This window comes from Salminus brasiliensis, chromosome 15 (assembly GCF_030463535.1).
Source record: "Salminus brasiliensis chromosome 15, fSalBra1.hap2, whole genome shotgun sequence".
In the NCBI taxonomy this organism is placed as follows: Eukaryota; Metazoa; Chordata; class Actinopteri; order Characiformes; family Bryconidae; genus Salminus; species Salminus brasiliensis.
This window is the reverse complement of record NC_132892.1, coordinates 33122545-33139286: the sequence shown is the minus strand read 5'-3', so window position 1 is coordinate 33139286 and position 16742 is coordinate 33122545. Positions and strand designations below refer to the sequence as shown.

At 36.9% G+C, this 16742-nt stretch overlaps 1 protein-coding gene across 1 annotated transcript; it reads left to right on the top strand.

Annotated features, from left to right (window-relative positions):
• The first annotated feature begins 5753 nt into the window (after positions 1-5753).
• LOC140535564 (adhesion G protein-coupled receptor E1-like) lies at positions 5754-16164 on the top strand. The gene is made up of 12 exons (XM_072656962.1): positions 5754-5831; positions 5966-6091; positions 7083-7160; positions 7246-7426; positions 7686-7799; positions 7926-8230; positions 9278-9439; positions 10558-10764; positions 11352-11584; positions 12777-12843; positions 13003-13269; positions 16090-16164. The coding sequence occupies exons 1-12, from the start codon at positions 5754-5756 to the stop codon at positions 16162-16164; spliced, it is 1893 nt and encodes a 630-aa protein (XP_072513063.1).
• Positions 16165-16742: the final 578 nt, after the last annotated feature.

Sequence of the window (16742 nt, the reverse complement as noted above, 5' to 3'; positions counted from 1 at the left end):
AACTGTTCAGGATAATTATCCAGTTCATAATAATGTTTATTATTTTTGTGGCTAGTTTATTTAATTTTAATGTTGTAAATACGTTTGCATATTTAGGGTCACATTTTTGTATCTTATTTAAAAATATGTTTTATGCCAGTTTGTCACTGCTTTAAATTTGATTTAGTTTATTAATTATATACAAATTATAATTTTGCTGTAATTTACTTGTATAACTTATAATTACATGTTATTGTAATATACTCCAGAACATGACAAATGTGCATAGTAATAACTAAGATGCTTTTTTCTGTAATTTATAATTGTACAAAGAATTTAATAAAGAAAAAATACATAAATACATCATAACATATGCATGGTTACAGGTTACTAATCAATGATGAGGGACATACCTTAGTGAAGAATTGTGATGGGGTTATGCTATTTTAAATAAAAGATATCAGTCAAGTTTAGTGTTTGATACAGTAAATCATGATATTCTTCTTAGAAATCTCAGAACTTTCTTGAACTGTCTCTGTCCATATTTTAAGGGTAGAAAGTAAGGCTGAGCATCACTCATGTGAATATGATATACAGTATGGCATTCCATAGGGTTCTTTATTTTTTAGGACATGTTTCCACTACATCACATTGTTAACATGAAGAATCCAGTCACGGCTATGCAAATTAGACCAAATTCTATATTTCAGTAAAAATAAAGTACAAACAATTTGTCCACTACCTGTCACTGGATGAAAAGTCATTTTATTAATAACTTTTCCAGTAATTCTACCAAATTATCAATTTCTAACATTTCTAATTATTAGTAGATTATTATTATTATTAGTTTCTGTGTTTTGTTTTGCTTTAGATACTGTTGTTAAATATGTTAGATATTTATTTTTAGCCTAAATGAAGATTTTTAATAAGAATATTAAGGAACATTTTTTTTTTTTTTCAGATGAACAAGTAAATAAATATGAATAAATATCAATATCACATTATTGGTTTTGTTCAATGACTGTGGAATGTGGTTTCATTACCTTCCATTCAAAACAAATGAAGCCAAAATCATTCACCATCTTCAATGATTCTTAGACCCTTTTATTTGTTTACATTTGGTTACATTTTTAGCTGCAGCTTCAGGAGTATCATTATCATTATTGCGAAGCAATGCGCTACTATATTTTTATCTGAGGCTGAACCTATCTCGTAGTTTTTGAGCTATCAGAACCGCTCCAGTGATCGATGATACAAATACACTAGTGACACCCAACCAAACACATGGGGTACCATAGTAACCACTTGACAACAACCTGATATACCCTAGCAACTGCCTAGCACCACCCTAGCAACCACTAAACAACACTATATGAGCTGCCTGAAATGAAGCAATTTGGAACATCATAGCAACCACCTAGGATACCACATGAACCACATGAAGTAGGAACCATGTAAGCTGCAGAAAAACTACTTCAGTCTATGAGTTGATGTGTGGATTGTGTCTTATCAATGTAAATGCTGCCAATTTAACCCAATTCAAATCAAAGCCTCAACAGGACATTATTTTATCATCAGACTTGAGAAGCCAGCTGTATCAACTACAGAACCTGTGGTACTGCTTTACTTAGATAGTACATTATAGATGCCTCATAGATGCTCAACCGACATTCAACTAACGTTCAAATAAATGTCTATTTAATACAACTGAACTCTTAAGTTCAATGTGTTCTTGAATGTAACCCTAAACCTAACCTTAATCCTAACCTTAACCTTACTCTTAACCTTAAATCAACCCTAAAACCTAACCCTTACCCTAATTTTAATCTAAACCTTTAATATAACCCTAAGCCTAACCCTAAAAGGTCAAGGTTAAGGTTAGGTCGTTACATTCAATAGACATTCAAAATATATATATATATATAATGTATATATATAAAACTTTTATAAATCTATATATTTAACTTAATTTTATTACACATTTAGAAGAATGTTAATTGAATGTCAGGTGAGCATCTATAAGGCATTTATAGAAGATCATTCAAGAAAAGAGGTACCGAACCTGTCAACCCACAATTGTGCACATAAGATTTTGCTGATCCTTATAGCTTTTCCCTGCAAATTCTTCAAATCAAGTTTTCAAGCATTTTAAATCTTGAATGTGGCTAGATGGGGGATCTAAGCCACTTTACAAGAGTTTATCTGTTAACACTACAGCTACAGCCATTTTTCACACAGAAGAAGTCAGCTATGCAAAATAGGAGTTTTGATACTTGTTTTCTGTCAACCATCCTGTAAGCGACACTGGATGTGTTTTGTGTTGTTAATGTCAATGAGCGTGTGTACCAAAGGCCATTTGGTTTGCAAATTAGTTACAAAGCAGGTGACTACACCTGGTTTCTTGTGCCATATTATCACATTTCAGTAGAGTTTCATATTTTTATTTGATTTTGTAGTCATAAATTTGACAGTACTTTACTTCTGATCAACACTGGGTGGTGGTCCTGGGTGGCAAGTTGGAGTCTTCAAAAGTGGACATTTCACACTACTCTTCCTTTGCCAAGTTGTCAATTAAATTAGGTTTTTGAAAAGTTGCGATTATGTTCCAGAAAAAAAAACAAACACTGGGACAGCCTGGTAAGAAATTGTGGAGAGGAATGGACTGTGCTATCATGGTAGAATTTTAGACTTCTGGTGGATTATTTTAGATATTTAAGGTGAATCGTCAATTACAATCAATATTTGGTACGACTGCATTTCTGTTAAAATGGTCTTTTTATTTTCATTTTGTAATTTTCAGCAGGTTCATAAATATTTTGTAGTGCAATTAATTCTGCTTTCTCTGAGAACATGGGCTAATTAAAGTATTGCAATTAAACAAAACATAATTTCTATTGTTCCACTGATAATGGATTTGATGAAATGTACTACTGTCAGATTCACATTGTGAAAAAATTGAGATAGAATATTTGTTTTACCTGCTTTTTTTACTGCATGAATTAATGTGATTTAAGCATTTTAACAGTGACTTATCAGTGTCCCATTTTTTCCGAACAGAACTGATTCTCCTAGTCTGAAAGTCTGAAATGTAAAAAACACTCTCCCACATTCGGCTAATTCAGTCATGATTTGCATAATAGACTGAGCCTAGATGCCCCATTTGTGGAGGTCACAATTATGACAGAACAGTCTTCTGTTAAAAGAGCACATCATACCAGCAGGAACCACCAGGTTTTTTTAAAACCACAACGTTTGCTTAGAGACATCTGATTGGCTGTCTGTGAAGCAGAAACCCCCCAGCCTGTAATGGATGAAAAACATGTAAATAATGATTTTTACTGTGAAACATCCTGAAAAGGTCTGGAATCATATCCCAAATCTGTTGTCAGCAGACAAGACCATCATTCCCATACATTATATAAAAAATGGATACATATTTAAGACCCCTTTGGATGGGTGAGTACTTTTTAAACATTTTTTACAAAGCATAATGAGAAAACTGTAAATAAATAAAGGAACTGGAATCTGCAGATTACTGGGATCTGTCAGGTTTTAGCGTTTTTAACGTTATGCTTTTAAACTGCTTTTTTACTGCTTATTGTGTTTAGTTATAAGCAGCAAAACACAGTTTTAAAGCATGAAAGAGCATTAAATGAAGTCACGTCAGTTAGATTAAGTCAAGGCATCATTAGTGTTGAAGTACCTGTTGTTACTGAGTAATACACCTTAGTATGTGACAAGCCTTTCTGAATAATGGGTTAAATTATTTTTTCTTCAAAGCAAAGAAAGATGAAGAAATATGTTCTACAATATTCTCTTAATTATAATTTTAATTATATGAGACATTCTTGGAGCTTTTCTTCTGTAGCTGTTTAAAGCTGTATATGTTTGTCTGCTACTTTCTCACTTTGATATGTCAATTATTCAGTTTAAATGGTGCAAAATGGAGGAAAGAATAAAACTTCAAAACATTTTAGGAAACAAGATCTAGATGTGACATTGGAGGAAACAGGAACCAGGAAAACAAGCAGGGAAACTAATCTATGGCAAGATGTCAGAAAGGCTCTGTTTTGCTTATGTAGAAAATACTAGTACTTTAGAAGCTTTAAGAAGAAACTTTTAATCTTGTTAACTTAGACATTGATTCTGTAATTCAACTATTACAACTACTGTAGGAGTTCAGAAGGTCAGCCTCTAACATGATGATGATGTTTAAATAGTGGAATTACAGAATTAATGTCAGAATTAATGACTAATGGCAGTCAGGCTACCTCTGGTGAGCACATGGAGGGCTGTACGGCCTCCAAAGAAATGCCACCCCACACCATTACTGACCCACTACCAAACTGGTCATGCTGAAGGATGTTGCAGGCAGCAGATCGCTCTCCACGGCATCTCCAGACTCTGTGATGTCTGTCACATGTGCTCAGTGTGAACCTGCTTTCATCTGTGATGAGCACAGGGCGCTAGTGGCGAATTTGCCAATCCTGGTGTTCTCTCGTTTGTGCAGACACATGCACATCTGTGGCCTGCTGGAGGTCATTTTGCAGGGTCTGGCAGTGCTCCTCCTGTTCCTCCTTGCACAAAGGCGGAGGTAGCGGTCCTGCTGCTTGGTTGTTGCCCTCTTACGGCCTCCTCCACATCTCCTGGTGTACTGGCCTGTCTCCTGGAAGTGCCTCCAGCCTTTGCACACTACGCTGACAGACACAGCAAAGCTTCTTGCCACAGCTTGCATTGATGTGCCATCCTGGATGAGCTGCACTACCTCAGCCACTTCTGTGGGTTGTAGAGTCCATCTCATGCTACCACGAGTGTGAAAGCACCACCAACATTCAGTGATCAAAGCATCAGCCAGAAAGCACAGGTACTGAGAAGTGGTCTGTGGTCCCCACCTGCAGAACCACTCCTTTACTGAGTGTGTCTTACTAATTGCCAATAATTTCCATCTGTTGTCTATTCCACTTGCACAACAGCATGTGAAATTGATTGTCAATCAGTGTTGTTTCCTAAGTGGACAGTTTGATTTACTTGGAGTAATATTGTGTTGTTTAAGTGTTCCCTTTATTTTTTTGAGCAGTGTATGAATATATATATATATGACGAGAGACTCAATAAGCACATGGGTGGCCCCTCTAGAGTGTAGAGGGGGCCACCCTCTTAATGTGTTGTAAAGTAGAAATCTGAATGGCCGTGGCAGGTTTAAAACAAGAGTCAAGAACGATAACTAATCTATATCAAAGTTAAATATCTCCTGTTTGGTTTGCCATGATCATGTTTTTTGTGAAAACAGATAAGCTGATGAAAGGTCATAAGATTATGAATATGTGCCTACAGCTGTATTTGTGATTGTTCCGTAATTCTTTTATCTTTCCACCAGGGGTCACTGTGGTCTTCCTGATTGCAAACACATATGGACAAACTTTATGTAAGTAAAACTCAAAACGGTCCAGACTATTAAAACATTTGATTTAACTTGATGTAAAGAAAGATCTTGTTTACAATTAATATATTTTTAATTGAAATGCACGTTAACTAACCAACATTAACCTAACAAGCCTACATTAGAGCCAAATAGCTCTATGAGGCCTGAGAAAAAAGATTATAGATGCAGATAAGTCTGGGTTTAAAAAGATCTCACCATTAAAAAAAGAGCAATTAGAAATCAGATGTTTAAACAGTAGTGACCTCTGGATTTGTCATGTTGATCTTCTGCAGCTCAAAACGTCCTCACCACTGATAAATACTGCAATGTTTTTCAACCACAGCTACTGGTGATGATCCCTGCAATAGCTACACTGTTCTGGATCAACCCTGGAGAGGAACTAATGAGAGCCAAGGGAATAATTGTGACTGTAACCAGTACAGTGGGAACAGCTTTTACCGGCTGCTGTATTATGGGCAGAGCATCTATATGCCAGAAAGCTGTGTTGGTCAATCCAGCTGTGGTACTTTTTACAGTCTGTGGCTTAATGGTCTTCACCCTCAGATAGCAGATGGAATTGTTACCCGCCAGGCCTGTGGAAGTTCCATGTATGGATGCTGTTCAGAGTTTGTGTCAATTCGAGTCAAAGCATGCCCAGGAAACTATTATGTCTATGAGTTTAAGAGTACTGTTAGATTTCTTGGAGCTTATTGTGCAGGTACTGTGATTGTATCACAATCCTTAATCTGTGTTTTTAATAATGTTGTCAAATCATGGCTTCATGTAAGTCTAATGTCCTGTCCCCAGATGTGAACGTTATCACTACTACCATCACCCCACCTACTAGGACTGCTGTGACTACATCTATAAACACTAGTAGGTGTTCAATCTCAAAATTGCATCTCGCAATATATGAATAATTGTTAACTTCTAGTTGTGCAGTAAGCCAAAACACATATTATGGTAAGAATGCCAAAAGAGCCTGTTTTAATATCAGGCTAAGAGAGCTCTTGTAGACCAACAAACAACTTGATTTGTTTGGAAAGTCATTTTATAAGAGCAGTCATTGTCTATAAGCTGTAATTGTTTACATGTCATCAATATCTGGATGTTGATCAACACATTACTGTTTTTAGTAGTGTTGTCAAACACAGCATATTGGAGTTAAAATTAGATAATAAATGTAATCTCAGTTCAGAAAGTCAACTTTAAATTAAGGATGTTGACATTAAAATTGGGCAAATGCACTAGAAATATGGATAAAAATTGTTAGGAAAGAAACCCTGATAACATCCTTGAGATTCAGATATCAGGCAGTCACTGAGCACAAGGGCTCAAGTTTAGGATGCCAACACTACACTGATTTGCATATTATATGTTTGTATTTTAGGATTAGATATAGAGTGATGCTTCTTAGTGTACAATCAAAACAAACAATAGATAGACAGATAGATAGAATAGACATACATATATATAGATTTAGTTAGACATGCAGGTTTTGCAGCTGTTCATGTGTAAATCAGTCTGTCTCTCTGTTTTCAGATTTTCCTCTAACACAATCTGAACAATGCCAGGCAAGTTTGAAATACTACATATGATAAATGAACAACCGATACTATTAACTGATACAAATTCATAATTTCTTAATGAATTAATGTTAGAAATGTGCTTTCTGTTCTAGGCTATTTTCACTGTGGAGTGCGTAGAGATTCTCCTAAATCAGATTAAGAACAGCACAGATCGTTTGATACGTCAAACAGTGAGGAACATTTAGTTCAGTTATTAAAGTGTATTTCTTTGTTTACACCTGAACGTCAGGCCTGGTTTCTCTTGTGCTTGGTTAGGTTGACTATCTTTTGGAAAAGTTACTAAATTCAACAGAAATTTTGGAAGATGCATCTTCTAACCAAACTCAACTGACATTCTATGGGAACTTTATACTCAATGCCACTGAGAAACTGGTGTCTTCATTGGTGCATAAAACAGATACATCCTTCTCCGATAACATCTCGCTTCCATCTCTAGGTAAATGAGACAATAAATTTGAAAAAGAGTTAAACAGCATAACATAGCACCAACACACACCTCACTGTAGTAATTGTAATACTTGTTCTTTCGAGATTTCAACTGCAAATTAGCTCTGCAATTTTAAGAGCTTATCAAGCAAGTTGATGTACAATGAAAAAACAATGGATCGCCTCAAGTATAATTGGGAAAGTGGCTATATTGTATTCATGAAACAAGATCATTTATTTGTCTGCTTTGTGTTTTTTTAATCTCTCAGAGGCTTCAGTAATTGCTATTGGCCCAAATATCTCATTAACAAAAACCCCACAAATCAAAACAAGCAAAGCTTTCTTGGAATCCAACCTCATTGAGATTTCAAAGCACAGCAAAGGTATAGTAATAGAACTGTCATGCATTCTATATAAATATTCAATATATATTTACCTACTTAAGTCTATATCCAGACCTACACACTCATTAATCTATATTCTGTTGGTGTTCTGTGCTTTAGGAATAGATGCGCTGATTTTCATGAGCTACGCCAACATGTCAAGATTTCTGAAACCTAGTTTTTTCAACACATCTACCGACACAAAGAAAACCATGATGTCTACTGTTGTGACAGTCAAACTGCTCTGTACTACCAACCAACCAATCCAGTCAACATCCAGCCCAAACATCAGTAGAATTAAACATTCAGTTTATAACCAAATTGACCAGTCAGATGTCACCTCAAGAGTCACCCTAACTGCCAAACAAAGCACTGAGCCTACTGGACAACAGCCTGAACTGCATTTTAAAGTTATCCTGGAACATCTTGCAGTGAGTCTGAAAGTTATATGGGTTAATATTCTGTTTAATGTGTAATGTGTGTGTATGTGTGTGGATGAGACTTTTCTGGATTAGTAATTACTTACCATCATTGATTTTATTTCTTACCCTTCTTATCTATTTTATTCCCTTCTTAATTAATGTTTTAGAAACAAAATTATATACACAGTCATATCAGAATATAATGTTTTGAATGAACTCAGCCTGGATGTCACAGATGCTACGTGACAGGATTTCCAAGCACCTATAAATAAGCGAGGACACCAGCCAGTTGTAGCAGAGTGGAAAACATTCATTATGGGCAAAGGACATGATAATAGGGTGCCAGGTGAAGGGTGATTTCATCTCAGAAACCACTAATTTCATTGGCTCTAGAACCAATGTAGTGAGAATAGACTGCTCGCACATTATATGATCCCCAGTGGCCACTGTTGCCAGAAGGGAATGACGACTCTGGTGAGTGGTACGGAGTAAACGATGCACCACTTTGTAGAAGCTAATGGTCACCAATGGAAAGATACAATGAAAGAAAATGAAAGATACAAGGGCTAGAAACAGCATAAAGACCCAATATGAACTGCACAATAGTAAACTCAATAGATAACACAATAGGTAAAGTGATTACAAACCTTAGTCTGTGCATTGGATGTGGTGGATCAGGGGAAAAGGGGAATGGGCTGTTGTGGAAGAACTTAAAATATGCCATAAGATCAAGACCCATAGTAGGTTAAGTCAACTTGTAACCTGAAGCTAAGATCCATTGATCAATGTCAGACTATTCAGCAATGCTAAATTGTTCATTATTAAGATGAAGGGGAGAAAAAAGTGTTTAGGGTCTGGAAATAGAGGAAATGGGGTTTAGGTCATGGTTCTGTTCCCAAAAATTCATTACTTCATAACTTCACCTTGTACACCACAGTTAAATGCTCCACAAACACTACATCAGTAGCAAAAAAAACAATTTGTTAAAAACAATACACAACTTTCATGTCATGCAAGTTTTAAATGTTTCTAAATGATCTTCTGTGTCTTGGTTAGGTAGGAAAACCTAAAGGAATTCTAAGCTGTGTGAACTGGAGAGAAACTGAATGGGTGGAGGGCAGTTGTGAAGTTATCTTATACAACAGTAGTTTTACCATTTGCTCCTGTGTTCACCCAGGGACCTTTGCTCTTATTATGCAAACCAGCGGATCATCAAAGGTAAGAAGAAATGAGGAGAAAAGTACTTATGGCAACTGTTAACCTAATGATGTTTTTCAGCATTCACTTAACAGCACTTTAGCATTGCACATACGTATATTTCATTACTTATACATTCATTCTTTACTTAGTAATAGTGTGCATTGGTGCATATAATTTATAATGTATGTTAACCCCTTAAACAGTCTATGGTCCGCCGGAGAATAGCCCCACCAGTTTGTACAGAAGTCCATGTAGTAACAGAATAATACACCTTAGTGTGTAATAAGCGTTGGAGTGTTAATGAATATTAAAGTTTTTTTTTTTAAGATTTTGATAATGTCAGTAGAAGTGCTTTCTCACAAGGTTTCTATCAATGCACTGGAGTATCTTATGGCCAAAGATATTAAAAGTATTGATATTCATTCCTCAGGTAGAAGTGTAGATACTAGGGTTCAAAAATACTTCTATAGAAGTTGAAGCATCAAGCTAAAGCTTAAGCTTTTTACTCCAGTAAAAGTGTAAAAGTACTGGTTTCAAAACTACTTCAAGTAGTAAAAGTAAAAGTAATGGAAGGAAAACAAAGGCCAAAAGCTTAGGCCGCGCCACAGGGGCCTATAGTGCACTATAGTGCACTATAGTGCCCCCCCCCAAAAAAAAAAAAAAAATGTTAACACAATGTTAAATGTTAAAATGTTCATGTTGAAACATTCTTGAGTTTCTGCCATGGACATCTTCATACTAGGCTATATACTTCTGCTATGTCACACCTTCCAGATGGTGTGATTGTCTGCATAGGTTTTTATTTTCTTTTCTTTTTTTTTTGTTTTTACCAATGGCAAACTGAAAAGAAACAGGAATAGGCTATTTTTAAAATGGAAGGAGTAGAAAGTACAGATAATTGCGTGAAAATGTAAGAAGTAGAAGTAAAATGTCAGCTAAAAAATAATTACTAGTAAAGTAAAGATAACCAAATTTCTACTTAAGTACGGTAACTAAGTATTTGTGCTTTGCTACCTGTGCTTATGGCAGAATTGTCATTTGTTGCAAAAGATAAATAAGTTATATTAAATGTTCCATGCAATAATGACTGAATTAGAAGAAAAACTAAAACCCAGAGATGTACTCTTGCTTTCCAGAGTACGCCTTTCGTGGACCTGCTCAACACAGTGGCCATGGCTGTAGGCCTGGTGTTTCTGAGCTTGACTCTGGTGACCTTTGCCTTTTGTCAAAAAAAGTCCATTGTGATCAAAACTGCTTTGATTAACCTGTGTCTAAGTCTGCTGCTGGCTCACCTCCTCTTCTTGCTCACTCAGAAATACCTACTTGATATACACTCGGTACCAGTAAGTGCAGTTATTTACAGTCTTAAAACAATGGGTGCTATACAGGGCTGAACATTGGTTCTTTGACTAATGGTGATTTCTTTTTGGTGATATGTTGTAACATTTATTTATTTTTAAAATTGTTTATTTATTTACTACCAAATAACCCTCTTTTAGTAGCTCCCCCCTAGCACTAGCAATGATTCAGACACAAAGAAGGTAAGGACCTATCCCATGTCTCCTTCAAAACATGTGAGACATGTATAGAGAGCATGGCAAATTATGCTCTCTGAGACTCCGGCCACTGATGGCAAAGTGGCATGGCTTGGGATCCGAACTCGCAACCTCCAGTCCATATTGGCAACGCATTAGACCGCAAGTCATTCAGAGCCCTTGTAGTACCATTTTGGAATCCACATGGTTCTTTTGAGTTGCTGTGGTTCTATTTTGCATTGTAGCCCTAAGTAAAGAACCATTGAAGTACCTAAACATCATTGCCAAGGCATGGCATAACCAATTTCTCTCTCTCATTATCTCTCTCTCTCTCTCTCTCTCTCTGTCTCTCTCTCTCTCGCTCTCTCTCTCTCTCTCTCTCTCTCTCTCTCCAGATGTTGTGTGCAGTGCTGGCAGGTGTTCTGCACTTCCTCTTCCTCTCTGCATTTGTGTGGATGTTCATTGAAGCTGTGCTGCTCTTCATCTCAGTGAAGAACCTCACAAAGATCAGATCCAAACAGAAGGAGATTCTCAGCTGGAAATGTCTGGCCGTGATTGGATACATTATTCCCCTGGTTGTGGTGGGCGTGTCTGTTGGACTGTTTCCTGATGGATATGGCAGTCCACAGTGAGTGTCTCTAGACTTGTATTGACTTGCAGATATAAACATTGCCCTCTTGTTACTGGGAGATCAGGGCATAAAATAAAATGAGCAGTAGCCTGGGTCAATATTCATGGACCTCTCTCTACGTAAACAGTCTTTAATGGCTTTTTCTATGGTTGCTGCTGGTTTAGTTGCAAAGAGTTGATTTAGAGTTAACCCAGATTTTACCTGGTGAGTTTTTTGTTTGTTTGTTTGTTTGTTTGTTTTTGTGATCAGAGATGTGAGAGGTATTGCTGTCATAGATTTCAAAGACAGTAAAAAATATGTCTAAATGATTTAATTATTTATGAATTGAGTTTGCTCAATTTAAAACATTTACCCAATCAAACAAGCTGACAGAGGACAATCAGATACAGAGCTCATGCCAGTTCATGCCTCCCCTAAGTTTTTGTATTATAGAAAGAACTGTATGGATTCCCATCAGTGTACAGTCCTACAATATACAGTTGTACAGATCATGAATGATAGTATCATATGCTTTCAAAATAAATGTGACCTTTAAAATATTATATTGAATGTTGTTTTATGCTAAATTTAAAACTTTTTTGGGCTTCACTTGAATTTGGCCCAATGATTTGGGAAATTTGAAATAGAATATTTATACTTGTTTGATACTCCCAGCTAAAGACATGGGGCTGTGTCATGATGCTCATTGCTATACCCCACCAACAGTCCATTTTCATGCCTTCCACCTGTGTTGTTTAAATAGCAACTCTGCTTGTGAATATATCTACGCCAATAGGCGTGGTGGTCTCCAAATGAGGTTTGTTCTCATCAATTTCTGGCATATTGCTATCTTGGCAATGGGAAACACAGGTGCACATGGACCGCACCTGGCTCTCAAAGAGAATTGCAAGTAACACGCTGATTGATTTATTGCACATTCTGGCCAAAACACACCCATGATTAATTAAGAGACTTAGTACATGTTTCTTGTGTGTTTTGAGACGTGCAAGGTGTACGTTTCTGGTTGTTATGATAGCAAGGACACACAGACATGCCCTAAATCAAGCTGCATGGTGCGCGGTGGACAGCTCGCCTAAAGATCGCTAAAATAGGGCCAGATACACACAAAGTCATCAATACCTGCTGCATAGTGAGCAGGAGAGTACAACAAACTTCCTTCCTGTTTTTTTGTTTTTTGTTTTTTTTATAGATGTTGGCTTAAGTTTGAAAAAGGCTTGTTGTGGAGTTTCTTAGGTCCTGTTTGCTTCATTTTGGCAGTAAGTACACTTTCTTCAATTATTAATATATACAAAATAAAGCAGAAAATATTGTGTTTTGCTGTCAAGCAAAATAAAAAGATGAGTTATAAGACTTGGGAGTGGAGTTTAAGAATATTTTGCTTGATTAATCTTGATTTTCTTTTCTCACCTGTGCAGTCAAACCTGATCCTCTTCATCATTATCAGCATCATTATGATCTCCACTCTGAAAAAGTTGAACAGTCCGATATTGCAGACAAGCAGTGATAACATTTGTGTTAAAAGTGTGATGGTTAAAACTCTGCTCCAGTTTGTCATAATCGGATGCCCCTGGATCCTGGGCTTCTTTACGGAGAGCAGTGAGGCGATAAAGATTCTCTTCTTGATCATCAACTCACAGCAGGGCACCTTTATCTTCTTCATCCACTGTGTCTTTAACCGTGAGGTGAGATATCACTGTCTACCTTTGAGACTTAAAAAAAGAAAGCTCTATTGTGGAATTAATGACCTTTTAGAGGAGAACATATGAGCAATGCAAGGAAAAGGAAAATATACATCTGATAATAGTGCATATAGTACTGAACCACTTACATGGGACATAGAGTAGAGTTGAAGGTAATAATGGGAATTAACAGGAATTAATGGGAATAAAACGGGAATATTCAAAGCTAAAGGTTTCTCACCTTACAACTTACATATAGTTGGTAAAGAATCTACTGAATCATAATCTTGGCTAAAATAATTAAATATTAGGGCTATTGAGACCTTTCCCCCTGCATGCACTGTTCATTCCTTCATCACGTGTACAGCATATGTCCAGATGATTTCTAGAATCCTGACACTTGCCACTAACAAACTAGGTAAATACCTTTATTTGATGTTTGATATTATTAATGAATAATTAATAAGTATTAATTATTGGTTACAGAAACCTCTTATAAATATAGGTAGCTAGCCTATGCTAGCTTTCATAAGCTAACTTTTTGCTTGCCTGCTAGCATTGGTAAACTGTCTGAAATTAAATTGCTCATTACATTTTTCTCTACCAGATAGCGAGCAACTGTGAGATTACAGCTTGATTTAATAATTGCTTAAATGTTTCAGTGCTATTATTGTCAATAAAATATTAACCATGTCAAAATATTATCTGACTTTATGAAGTCCTTTGGTCCAAATGTGTGCTTTTAGTAGTGGTGAGTGTCAGGTTTCTAGAAATAATGTGGACATATGCTGTACATACAGTGGGGAAAAAAGTATTTAGTCAGTCACCAATTGTGCAAGTTCTCTTTACTTAAAAAGATGAGAGGCCTGTAATTAACATCATAGGTAGACCTCAACTATGAGAGACAAAATGAGAAAAAAAATCTGAAAATCACATTGTCTGATTTTTAAAGAATTTATTTGCAAATAATGGTGGAAAATAAGTATTTGGTCACCTACAAACAAGCAAGATTTCTGGCTGTCACAGACCTGTAACTTCTTCTTTAAGAGGCTTCTCTGTCCTCCACTCATTACCTGTATTAATGGCACCTGTTTGAACTCGTTAACAGTATAAAAGACACCTGCCCACAACCTCAAACAGTCACACTCCAAACTCCACTATGGTGAAGACCAAAGAGCTGTCGAAATTTTAGACCTGCACCAGGCTGGGAAGACTGAATCTGCAATAGGCAAGCAGCTTGGTGTGAAGAAATCTACTGTGGGAGCAATAATCAGAAAATGGGAGACCTACAAGACCACTGCTAATGTCCCTCCATCAGGGGCTCCATGCAAGATCTGAGCCCATTGGGTCAAAATGATCACAAGAACGGTGAGCAAAAATCCCAGAACCACACGGGGGGACCTAGTGAATGACCTGCAGAAAGCTGGGACCAGCATTACAAAGGCTACCGTCAGTTACACACTACGCCGCCAGGGACTCAGATGTGTTCCCCTGCTTAAGCCAGTACATATCCGGGCGTGTCTGAAGTTTGCTAGAGAGCATTTGGATGTTCCGGAAGAGTTTTGGGAGAAGGTCTTATGGTCAGATGAAACCAAAGTAGAACTGTTTGGTACAAACACAACTCGCTGTGTTTGGAGGAGAGTGAATGCCGAGTTGCATCCAAAGAACACCATACCAACTGTGAAGCATGGGGGTGGCAACATCATGCTGTTTCTCTGCAAAGGGACTAGGACGACTGGTCCGTGTACATGAAGGAATGAATGGGGTCATGTATTGTGAGATTTTGATCGCAAACCTCCTTCCATCAGCAAGGGCATTGAAGATGAAACGTGGCTGGGTTTTTCAGCATGACAATGATCCCAAGCACCCTGCCAGGGCAACAAAGGAGTGGCTTTGTAAGAAGCATTTCAAGGTCCTGGAGTGGGCTAGCCAGTCTCCAGATCTCAACCCCATAGAAAACCTTTGAATGGAGTTGAAAGTCTGTGTTGCCGCCGACAGCCCCAAAACATCACTGCTCTAGAAGAGATCTGCATGGAGGAATGGGCCAACATACCACCAATGGTGTGTGCCAACCTTGTGAAGACTTACAGAAAACGTTTGACCTCTGTCATTCCCAACAAAGGATATATAACAAAGCATTAAGACGAAATTTTGTTATTGACCAAATACTTATTTTCCACCATTATTTGCAAATAAATTCTTTAAAAATCCGACAATGTGATTTTCAGATTTTTTTTCTCATTGTGTCTCTCATAGTTGAGGTCTACCTATGATGTCAATTACAGGCCTCTCTTATCTTTTTAAGTGGGAGAACTTGCACAATTGGTGACTGACTAAATACTTTTTTTCCCCACTGTATGATGAAGGAATGAAAAGTGAATGCTGGAGGTGTGGTCTCAATAGCCCTTCAGGGTGTAAAGTGTAATTTGCCTGGGATTGAGCAGCTTTGCTATTCAACTGTTTGGGCATCATATCTAATTATTTTAGCCAAGTATATTTTTTACCAACTATATGTAAGTTTCTCATCTTTAGCTTTGAATAATCCCATTTTGTTCCCATCCAGTTAATTCCCATTTATTCCCATGGAAAACGTATTTGTATTGTTATGTCTTCATGTCTGTTGACAAAAAAGCAGTACATTGATGATAGTGAATGATGAAGTTCCTTTAAATTATTCAATATATCCTAATTCCAATACATTTTCATAAATTCCCAAACTTCCCAAAATATCAATGAAAAGTTTACATTTTGGAAGCCATACCTACTGCTAAGGATTGTTATTTTACCTCTTTAACTAAGTCTGACTTCTTTTCTGCATTTCAGGTAAGGCGGCAGTACAAGAGACTTCTGTGTAGCTTTTGCTTCTGCCCCTCGGATCTCAAAACAGTGAAAGGTTGACCACATAACAATTAAAACCTGAGAATAGATTAGACAAGTGTGTCATGTTAGTATTTTTTTTTTCCTTTGAAGAAAAATATGTATATATACATGATTAAATCACACAGCTTTAAGAGCAAATTTGCTATGGTTTAGTACATGTAGAAAGTCTACAGAATTACATATTGTCAGGTCCGCGTCATCACGCCCTCCTCCGGGGCAGACTCGAGCCGCGGCCCACAGGCTCCCTTAAGGACTTTTTGTTATGTTTCTGTTCTTGTATCGATTCAGTGACTCTGTTCTCGTTCATTTCCGTTCATTTGTGTTTGGTTCATGTTTGGTTCCTTGTTGTAGGCCTTTGACAGTGTGTGTGTGTCAAGGTGGAAATGTCTATCAAAATATGCAGCTAAAGTATGTTAATGTACATGTTTATTAATTACTGATTGTGTAAAGCTGTTTTGTGACAACTACAGTTGCAAAAATGCTATACAAACTTGACTTGACTTGAATTAATACATCAACATTTACTCATTTAGCAAGACCAATAAATAGCATTAATTCCCTACATGACCAGATCATCTCCTTTCAGTTCAATGTAC

Coding starts and splice junctions, on each gene's coding strand:
- LOC140535564 (XM_072656962.1), top strand. CDS start 5,754: ATGATCCCTGCAATAGCTACACTGTTCTGGATCAACCCTGGAGAGGAA. Junction 11,585..12,776: donor GATGGATATGGCAGTCCACA/GTGAGTGTCTCT, acceptor TTTTTTTTATAG/ATGTTGGCTTAAGTTTGAAA. Junction 12,844..13,002: donor CTGTTTGCTTCATTTTGGCA/GTAAGTACACTT, acceptor TCACCTGTGCAG/TCAAACCTGATCCTCTTCAT.